Source organism: Mastomys coucha, unplaced genomic scaffold (genome assembly GCF_008632895.1).
Source record: "Mastomys coucha isolate ucsf_1 unplaced genomic scaffold, UCSF_Mcou_1 pScaffold18, whole genome shotgun sequence".
NCBI lineage: Eukaryota > Metazoa > Chordata > Mammalia > Rodentia > Muridae > Mastomys > Mastomys coucha.
This window is the reverse complement of record NW_022196900.1, coordinates 101,500,000-101,510,146: the sequence shown is the minus strand read 5'-3', so window position 1 is coordinate 101,510,146 and position 10,147 is coordinate 101,500,000. Positions and strand designations below refer to the sequence as shown.

The 10,147-nt window shown below is 47.2% G+C and overlaps 1 protein-coding gene across 3 annotated transcripts in view; it reads right to left on the bottom strand.

Annotated features, from left to right (window-relative positions):
* Nucleotides 1–412: 412 nt before the first annotated feature.
* Nucleotides 413–10,147, bottom strand: part of Dhrs3 (dehydrogenase/reductase 3) — a 35,416-nt gene continuing 25,681 nt past the window's right edge. For 2 of the 3 annotated variants that reach the window (XM_031379400.1, XM_031379402.1), the window contains exons 2-6: nucleotides 8,195–8,338; nucleotides 7,481–7,600; nucleotides 6,953–7,191; nucleotides 2,649–2,774; nucleotides 413–922 (exon numbers count right to left, since the gene is read on the bottom strand). In XM_031379400.1, the coding sequence (XP_031235260.1) occupies nucleotides 838–922; nucleotides 2,649–2,774; nucleotides 6,953–7,191; nucleotides 7,481–7,600; nucleotides 8,195–8,338 (714 nt within the window). In that variant the 3' untranslated portion in view covers nucleotides 413–837. Of the gene's footprint in view, nucleotides 923–2,648; nucleotides 2,775–6,952; nucleotides 7,192–7,480; nucleotides 7,756–8,194; nucleotides 8,339–10,147 lie in introns of all 3 variants that reach the window. The other variant, XM_031379401.1, reaches the window with a different exon arrangement.

Here is a 10,147-nt window from a genome sequence, read left to right as displayed (position 1 = left end):
ATAACACTCCATAGTGCTGACCCTAAGTAATGAACTGTCACTGTTTCTGGTGACTCACAATTCTTTCTTCCACAGATGAATGGCATCTTTTGCTAGTATCATCTTGGCTTCTTCATGTAGGGTTGGAAACAGGTGCTCAGAGACGTCTGACTTTACTTTTACATTGGTGACCCAGTGGGACCAAGAAAGGACAGATGTGGTCTACTCTTCCACGGACTCTTCTCAGGGATCCTACCAGGGAAGCCGCATGTCTGGAGGGACCCAGCCACACCTCCCTCCCCTCTCCCTCTCTTCTCAGCCTGGGCTGCAGTTCTGTTCTCTGCAGACCCCTTCTCTCTCAAAAGATGGGGCTTTGTGGTTGGGACAGGTTCCTTCCCAGCTGCCTCCCTCCCAACCACATGAACAAAGGGAGCTGCAAAAGCCACCTCTTTATTTTGAATTCCTGCTGTGTAACCAGTTTGCATGAGCTGGGAATGAGAGAGTTTGGAGGGAAAGGCAGAGTGTCTGGGGGCAGACTCTCCTGGAAATAGTAGATGCACATTGCTCAGGCGGGTTAGGATGGAGAAGCAACTTCACAATAAACCCTACCAAATGAGAAATGTACAAAGTTGTTGGGTGGCTGTTGGCTTCTTGCCTCCCCATGGGGGTCAAAGTTACACTCATCAGTCCTGCACAAAGGTCCTGGAGTTGACCTGGGGAGCTGCAAAATCTTCCCTGGGGACAAGAACAGTCCTGCTTACTCAGCAGATATGCCAATGCACAGGCACATGGGTGTGTGCTCGGTTGCTGTGGCTCCCCCTCAGGCTCCATAGCTCCTCAGGTGTCTTCCTCCTGCCTCTATGTCCTCCCTTTAAAGGTGTTCATACAGGTGTAAGTCCCCGAGAACCTGTGGATCTCCTCCAGTGCAGCTTGTGGGAGTATGCTAAGGGGAGAGGAGAAGATGGTCAGTGGTGGCAATGACAAACAGTAATAGACAACTGGCTCCCCTTCCAAAAATACCTCCTGAACCCTGAGAATTAGCACTTTCACTAGGTAAAGGGTCAGCCAAGCATAGGAACAGACAGGGTTGCAATGTCAGCATCCGGTGTGCTTTCAAGGTGCTCCGTACTCTTAACCACTGGCTATTTCTCCAGTTCTCTTTTAAAGAAACTGATCGGTCTCTCTCTGCATATATGCGAAACTCCACCTCACTAGGGCTAGGACATGTCCCCAAATTTTGAGCCATTAGTATGAAAACCCCTGTTCTCTGAGCTACCTGGGAGCTGGAGCTATCCTGACAGTCTGTAGAGCAGTATTTCTTTAAAATGTGGTACAGGAACTCTTGGGGGTGCCTAAGATCTCTTCTGGATATTTATAAATACACCGTAGCATAATTATCTATCTATCTATCTATCTATCTATCTATCTATCTATCTATCTATCTATTCATCTTCCTTCCTTCCTTCCTTTCCTCCTTTCTTTCTTTCCTTCCACTGCAGTATAACTTCTCTTCCTTCCTTCCTTCCTTTCCTTCCTCCCCACCCCTCTCTAAGACAGGGTCTTATATCACCCAGGCTAGCCTCAAACTTACTATGCAGCCGAGGATAAACTTCACACTTTTGATTTCCTGCCTCTCCCTCTCACATGCTGGGATTATAGGTAGGAGCTATGACATCTGGTTTAGGCAGCATCAAGAGCTGATTCTAAGCCTTCATGCAAGCTAGACAAGTTTTCTACCAACGGAGTCACACCCCCAGCTCTTCATTTGTCTTTTTATTCTCTCTGCACATGCAGTGGAGTTTCCCAGAGGTTTTGCTACAGGGGACTATCCTAATTCACTGAAATAAGAAGCAGATGTAAGAATCTAGTTGTTTCACATTAAACCAGACAATGGAGAGATCTGCAGAAACACAACCCAGTGTCTTTCTTAACTACTTGTCTGTGTTATTTTAGAAAACATAATTGCTTGTCATAAAAATATATTTATGGGTTGAGGCTAGATTGGGATTTCTAGTGAAATCCTGTCTAAAAAAAGACTATAAAGGCAAGCAAACAAATAAAATGTATGATAATTTAATAGTTCTGGCTGCTGCTTTTTATTAATGAAAAATATTGTAAATAGAAACTGATGTGTAAATCCAATGTCCCCTCTCAGTTTTAATTTCTAATGCAGTTAAGTAGTGATAGATAAAACTCATATAAACAAGACTGTTTGGATTCCTCAATAATTTTTAAACGAAGCATGATAGTACATGCTTATAATCCCAGGACTAGAGAGACACGAGAGCTTCAAGTTCAAGGCTAACCTAGGCTTCTTCTTATTGTATTCCAGATAAGCCTGAGCTGCAGTGGGCTCTGCCTCAAAGATTAAAGAAACAAAGGAAGGAAGGAAGGAAGGAAGGAAGAAAAGAAAGAGAAAAAAGAGAGAAAGGAATAGATAACCAAGCAAACAAACCATTCACAGAAATCCTTATATCAACAAGTCTGTTGTACCCGTCAGTACAGTCAGAGGTGCCACTCCTCAATCTCCTGCCCCCGGCAGACATGACTAATCGATCTCACATTCACTTTCTCCTGCCTGTTGCCTTTTTGCCAACCAGAGCCCACAGAAATTAAGGAAAAAGTTGGACCTGAACCTGACAAAGAGGTATCTCTCCCCAATCCTATACCTTTTCAAGATAATAAGGATATTCATGGTCCACGGGAGCAAGAGAAGGGCCTGGTTTTGTTGCACAGCTTCCACCGTCCTCCGGGCTACTGTCTCTGGCTTCAGTGGCGGGAAGAGGTTGGGAAACCTGAAGACAGGAAAATAGTGGTTTCTCCCAGAGAAGTTGACCCTTCTCCTGGGCATCTCGGTGAATGGTTAATGTTTCTGAAGGCATTATTTTGGTTTTTCTGTGTGAAGAACTTGAGGCTGTGGGATTCTCTCCCAGTCCATTCCTGTTAGAACACCATGTTCCCTCAATCTTGCTCTGTCCACCCCACCAGAGTGGAGTGTGCCCACTAGCAGGGAATATCTCTGACAGAGTCATGGAATTAGAGTCCACCCTGCTGGGCTCATTTTCCAATGCCCTCCAGGCTTCCTGGCACACTGGACTCTCTCCCCATTCCATAGCATAGGCCAGTCTTCAGCCTTTTTTACTGAACTTCTATCCTCACCAGTCATCCCTGCGGCCTGCTCACTCCTTCTAGTTCTGCTGAGAGACCTCAGCCTCCCACGTGGCTGAGTGGCCTCTGTTCTTACTGTCTTTCTCTTCTCCTTAACCACATCAATGACATCTAGAATGACCTTGAACGTCAACTTCTTCCTATAAGGCTGTATATTCTCAGAGGGCAGAGGCCCAGTGAGTCTTAATCCATGTTGCATCATCAGCTTCTAGTAATACCTGGTGCATAGAAGGGGCTCAATAAATCCTTATTATTTGGCCCCATGCCTCTGCTGGGCCTTTCTGCTAGGGAGGTCCTCAGCCTGCTGGTTCACTAACCAGTCAATCACTGACAAAGTGGCTTTCCAAGGGACTTCTGGATAAACAAGTGGTCAAATACTCAAGCAACAGGGGTTTCCCATGCTTGTTCAGAGGCATCTGACTCCATACCCGTGCAACAATAATTCCCTGAGTATATGGCCCATGCACAAATATTTTCAGCAATTTTGTAGATAAGGAGACAGGCACAGTGAAACAGAGGGCAAAGGGGTGAACTGCTGGCCACTATTCCAGTGTTTCTGTTCCTGGCTCTTCCTGCCTTCCTCAGTCTGAAGGTGCATACGGCTAGCCCTGGCCTCTGTCCCTCAAATGGCTTGTGATCCATTCTGGTACCATTAAGATTAAGGGTTATTAATCATCAGGTCTGATGCCATGCCTGAGCAAGGGGCAGCCCTGAAGTTCACAGGCTGCAGTGCAGTCCTCCCTGTACCTTCTTATCTGTGTGACAAGTATAGCTTTGCTGCGTGTATATGTGTGTGTGTGTACATATGTGTGTGCATATGGGTGTTTATGTGTGTGGAGGTACATAATATGAATGCGTGTGGAGGGCAGAGGTTAACTTTCAGTGTTGTTCCTCAGGAGCCATCCACATTCTTTTAAGGTCTGGGTAGCTTCATGGCCTGAAGCTTGCAACTTGGCTAGCCTGACTGGCCAACCAGCCCTAGGGATTTGCCTGTCTCTGCTTCCACAGTGTTGGGATGACAAGTGTATGCTACCTTGCCTGGATTTTTATAAATGTAAGTCCTGGGGATCAAACTCAGATCCTCCCCTGCTGACTAGATTCTCTTTGCAGGCCAAGGTAGTGATTCTCAGAGCCCCATGAACCAGCAGCCTAGAAGGTTTTCCACAGAGGGGCCTGCTGATGTAGTTCACTGCAACTCCAGTGATGCAATGGCATCCACCTGGGTCCAGTACTATCCCTTGAGAGAGGAGAGAGATAGGACAGCAAGACACAGCTGTCTGGGCTTTGGGGGGATCCTTCCTGGTAAAACCCTTGTAGAAGGACCCGATGGAGAGGCTTCAAACCTGTTAAGATTTCCCCCTTTCGCCGGGCAGTGGTAGCATACGCCTTTACTCCCAGCACTTGGGAGGCCAAGGCAGGTGGATTTCTGAGCTCAAGGCCAGCCTGGTCTACAGAGTGAGTTCCAGGACAGCCAGGGCTACACAGAGAAACCCTGTCTTGGGGTGGGGGGAAGCAATGATTTCCCCCTTTCTCTCCATGGTGGCTGGGATGGCAGCAAAGCACTCTGGGAAGTGGCCAGAAGAAGAAGCCTGCTCAGCTAGCCCAATCCCAGCTGTGCTGCCTCATACTGATGACACGTCTCTGACACTCAGTTCCCTATCTGCGAAATGGGTTTACAGCTCATTTTCAAGGAAGGCTGCTAAGAAGGCCAAATGCAACAAAAGGAGTGGAAAGGGGAGCGTCTAGTGGTGTGGCTGGAATGTAGAATAAATCAGTGAACATGCGAACAATGATGGCCACTGATACAGCGAGTCTTGCTGGATGGATGCCCACCTGTTCTGTCCTATCACAGTCACCATCCTCAGGAAACTGCTAAGATGGCTACAGGACAAAACCAAGGCTCTTTTCTTTTTTTTTTAGTTAGTTTTTAGGAGTTAGTTAAAGCATAGGTCTTCTAGACAAAACCTCGAGTCTCTCTTGCACAGCTACAGGTAGCTAGTATCCACCTAGTGTTCACAAAGCAGACAGAGCCACTCAATTCCACAAGGCTCACCTACCTTGTGAAGTAGGGGGTACTATTGGCAATTACTGTAAAAAATATAAACAGGGAAGCTGAGGTTCAGATAAGTCAAGTCACTAGCTAGGGGTTACACAGAACAGGGATTCAATCCCAGGACATCAGTATGGTCACTAGTATAACCTCCTTGAAATTCAAAATGTGTAATAATTTGTCTGCAAGCCATGTACACCTATCTACTTCTGGACACACTCTAAAGAGACTATCTTCTAATAAAACTAGTAAAACTCATTAAGACCAGGTTTAGTCTTGATAAAAATAACAATGGCTGGGAGTGGCAGGACACTGCTCTAATCCCAAGCACTCAGGAGGCCGAGGCAGGAGATCACCACTAGCTAAAGGCCCACATGGGTTACAGATGAGACCCTGTCTCAAAAAGTAAGGTAACAGGGAAACATCTCTTTTATGAGCAACTTGTGTGTGTTAGGTATGCTAGGTTCACTATTATCTCTCATTTTACTAGCAATCTCTCAGGTAAATACCGCTCCTGCCATTTTACAGATGAATAAAGCACAGCTCTTAGAGGCAACAAATCTTCCTCTAAATTGGGTGTGTAGTGTGTGTGTGACATGTACCGATACGATGTTCCATATCAGTGCCATTTACTGTCTGCGATGTCATTCATCATCTAGTTTTACAGACAATGAGGCCTGGCTTCCTATGGCAGGCACATCACAGCTATAACATGATGCCAGCCCCGGACCCGGCACTCAAGCATGAACCCTAAGCCCAAGTGGGTTTTGGAATTTCTTCAGGTGGGGCTATAATTTACATTTATTAATTTAAAAAGTTATTGGTGTGTGTGTGTGTGTGTGTGTGTGTGTGTGTGTGGAGTGTGACTGCATGCATGCTTGTGTATATGAGTGAGTGGGTATGTGCCACAGAATGCGTGTGATAGTCAGAGGGCACCTTGCTGGAGTAAGTTCTCACCTTTCTATCATGTAGGTCTCAGGGATCAAACTCAGACTGGCAGGTTTGGCAGCAAGCTCCTTTTCCCACTGAAGCACCTCACCTATCTATCCTTCCTCTACAATTAAGGCTCACATTTTCAGCACATAGTTCAATTGACTCTGGCTTGTTGAACCACCACCACCACCACCACCACCACACAGTTCCCTAGGGCTCCTTCCCAAGCTCTCTATCACTGACCCTGTCTCTAGGACCATCGTTTTGCCTGGTCCAGAATGCCATGCACACGGGACTCTGCAGAACGTGATCACACGGCCTCTCTCACTCAGCACACCCTGGGTATGAGCTTCCTTATGCAGGTCCCATGAGAATATCCATTCCCTTTCTTGTTGGGTAGTGTTCCACGACACGCGTCTGGTACTGGGTAAGCTACTTTACTAAGAGGAAGAAGGATTCTAAACATGAGAAGCAGGTCTTGGGCCGAACAAAATGGCGAAAGCGAGCTGGCCACCGGCATCTGGCTCTGTGTCAACTGTGGGTGCAATGTGACCATCCGCCTCACTGCTACTCTGCTGCCATGGCTTCCTACCAGGACAGACTGGAAACCTCAACAAACCCTTCCTTCCTTAAATCGCCCTTCTCAGGCATTTTGTTGTATCCCATTGCTTTGGGGGTGGGGGGGACAATGAGGTTATGAGAATGTGAGACCAAGGTCAAGGAATTCCGGGGGCTCTTCCTTTGAAGACTGTTGGCTGGGTTAACTCGGGGGGAGCTGGCTGGTGTGACCTCACTCTCACTCTGGAACATCTGACCACTGACCTCACTCTCATGCCCTGGAACATCTCGGTGCTGGTGTGAAAGGGCAGAACGGTGGTGGCGCTGACACCCGGACAGTCCAACAGCCCCAAGGTCAGGCTCTCCATGAAGGCGAAGGCCGACGCTTTTGACGTGCAGTAGTCGATGGCACCTGGGATGGCCGACAGTGCGAGCACGGAATTGAGGCACACGATATGGCCATTCTGGAGTTCGAGCATGCGTGGTAAGAAGGCCTTGGTGGTCTGAGGGTAGACAGCAGGGGTCAGTGTGGAGCGATCCGGCTTCTGCCAAGCCCTGCACGCCTGCACTGTGGCCTATTCTGGATGCTACTCTAGTGATGACAGCCTTCAATCATGGCGAGGCTGAGGCCTCCCACTGCAGAACAGCAGGCTAGACACTCAAAAGTTCTTATGTCTCCCTATCAGTCATTTCTTTTATCTAGTCATCTTGCCGTTGAACAACCCTGCTAGCATGAGCCTCGGCCCCACCCTGCCTTGCCTACAGCTGGTTCTAGGTCAGAAAAACCCTTACCCAGAATTGGCCCAGGGTGTTGACATGCTGGGACTTGAGGAGGGCATCATCATCACTGTCCATCAAGCTTTTTCCATGGACCACAGCGGCATTGTTCACCAGGATGGTGATGTCACCCACCTGTGGGCAAGAGGGGGCTGTGGAGCCGTGAGGGCAGCCAGTCCCTGTGGGCTGTACCTGGAGGGGCACAGACCAGGCTCCGCAACCACCAGCCACATGGCCTTTCTGAGCATCAGTCTTGCTTATAAATGGCGCTGGTGCCATACCAGCTGTGTCTGAGGATTAGAAATAGTTTATGGTACATACTATACCCAGAACATAGCATATTTATAATAAATGAGGTTATGGTCACTTAAAAACGGTTAATGTTACCATGAGTGGGATATGTAACAGGATGAGTTCTTTTTCTCTACTGGCACTCACTTATCTACCCAGCCCAATTGTCTTGGATTAGGGAAAAGGTTTTCCCAGAATACAATGGGACACTTGCTCCCCTTGGTCTCAGAGAGAAACTAATTGAGTCTAAATATCCAAGGGACCACAGATGGCTACTCATACTGTGTTATCAACTTCAGTCCCTGCCTAAGAAACTTGGACCAGCTTCATGGAGAGTCCCAGAAGGTGCCCTGCGCAAAGGCAATCTGCCATGACAACACTCCCTCCCAGACCATATGAATTCAGTGTGCTGCAGCCAGACTTGCCCAGGCTACTAACCTTCTCTCGGACAGCTTTGGCCATCTGGTACACCTCTTCCCGGTTGCCCACATCACAGATGAAGTAGTGGCACTCTGTGCCCATCTGCCGAATCTCCTCTGTTGTCTCCTTCAGGCATTTCTCAGTCCGCCCCCAGAGAACAATCTGGAAGGAGAGAAAACCAGCATGGAATAGGTGGCTCTGAAATAGGCGGTACAGGTACAATGACTGATGCCAGGAATTTGGAATTCTAATAGTCTTTCTTTTGTTAAGATTTATTTATTCATTATATGTAAGTACACTGTAGCTGTCTTCAGACACCCCAGAAGAGGGCATCAGATCTCATTACGGATGGTTGTGAGCCACCATGTGGTTGCTGGGATTTGAACTCAGGACCTTTGGAAGAGCAGTCAGTGCTCTTAACCACTGAGCCATCTCTCCAACCCTTTAATAGTCTTTTCAATGCTGGCTTCCTTGATTCTATCCAAAAATAAAGTGCCTGATGCAAATCACTGTGAGTTTTAAATAAAAATTATTAGTAGTATTATTACTATTATTGTTGTTGTTATTGTTTGTGTATGTCGAGTGTACCAGAGCGCATGCCAGTGTGTGTGTATAGGTTAGAGGTCAGCTTTTCAGAGTTGATTTGCGCCTTCTGCTGTGGGTTTGGGAATCAAGCTTAGGTTGTCAGGACTGTTTCTACCTGCTATGCTACTGTGCTTGCTGACTTAGGGCTACTATCACTGTAATGAAACACCATGACCAAAAGCAATTTGGGGAGGGACGGGTTTATTCAGCTAAAACTTCCAGGTAACTAACAGTCCATCGCTAAGGGAAATCAGGACAGGAATTCACTCAGGGCAGGAACCTGGAGGCAGGAGCTAAGGCAGAGGCCATGGATGGGTGCTGCTTACCAGTTTGCTTCTATGGCTTGCTCTGCCTGCTTTCTTACAGAACTCAGGACCACCAGCCCAGGGGTAGTAGAACCCACATTGAGCTGGGTCCCTCCCTATCAATCACTAATGAGGAAAATGTTCTATAGGCTTACGTAGAGCCCGATTATATGAAAGCATTTGCTCAACTGAGTCCTTCTTCAAGATGACTCTAGCTTGCATCAAGTTGATATAAAATTAGCAACCACACTAGTTAACAATAAGTTTTCTTTTTAATTTTTACTTTTATTTTATGTGTATGTGCCTATGTATGGGTGTGTGCACATGGGTGCAGGATCCAAGAGAGGCCAGAAGAGGGCGTCAGATCTCCCTGGAGCAGGAGTTACAGACTGCTCGATATGGGTATTAGGAAGAGAACTGAGGTTCTCTGGAAGAAGCAGTAAGTGCTCTTAGCCTCTGAGCTATCTCTCCTGCCCCAACAAGATTTTAAAAGGGATGTCACCTACTCTTAAGTGAGCCAGCTGTTTCTGAGCACACTTATGAACAGTCTGCTGGTGTGTTAAGTTCAAGCCTTTCTGACATATTTTTCTCAGCAGTATACCTCCTGCCAGCCCAGTTCCAGCTTTTTGTTTGATTCTTAGAGGCAAGAGAAAAGCTTTCTGTACAATATTCCAGAATATTTTCTGTCAGGAACCAGCTAGCCTTCACACCAATTATGTGTAGAACTGGGATTATTCCCACCAGTCGCTAGGAAGGAAGGGGGTCAAATCCTCCTTCCACAAGGCTTTGGAGGGCTTCCACCTCCCTGTGGTCACACTGGGAAGGAAGGATGCCAGGACAGACGGGAGACAGACAGTGAGACTCCTGCTGAGAAGCAAGGGCTCCCTTACCCATCAGGTGACAAGTGAAGGAGTTGCCCAGGGCCCTTGATGGAACCTGTAAGTGGGTTAGGCAGATGTATGAATGGCCCACAAAAGGCTTGGAATTGAAGCTTGGCTAGTATTCAGCCTAGATTTTTGTTTTGTTTTGTTTTTCGAGACAGGGTTTCTCTGAGTAGCCCTGGCTGTCCTGGAACTCACTC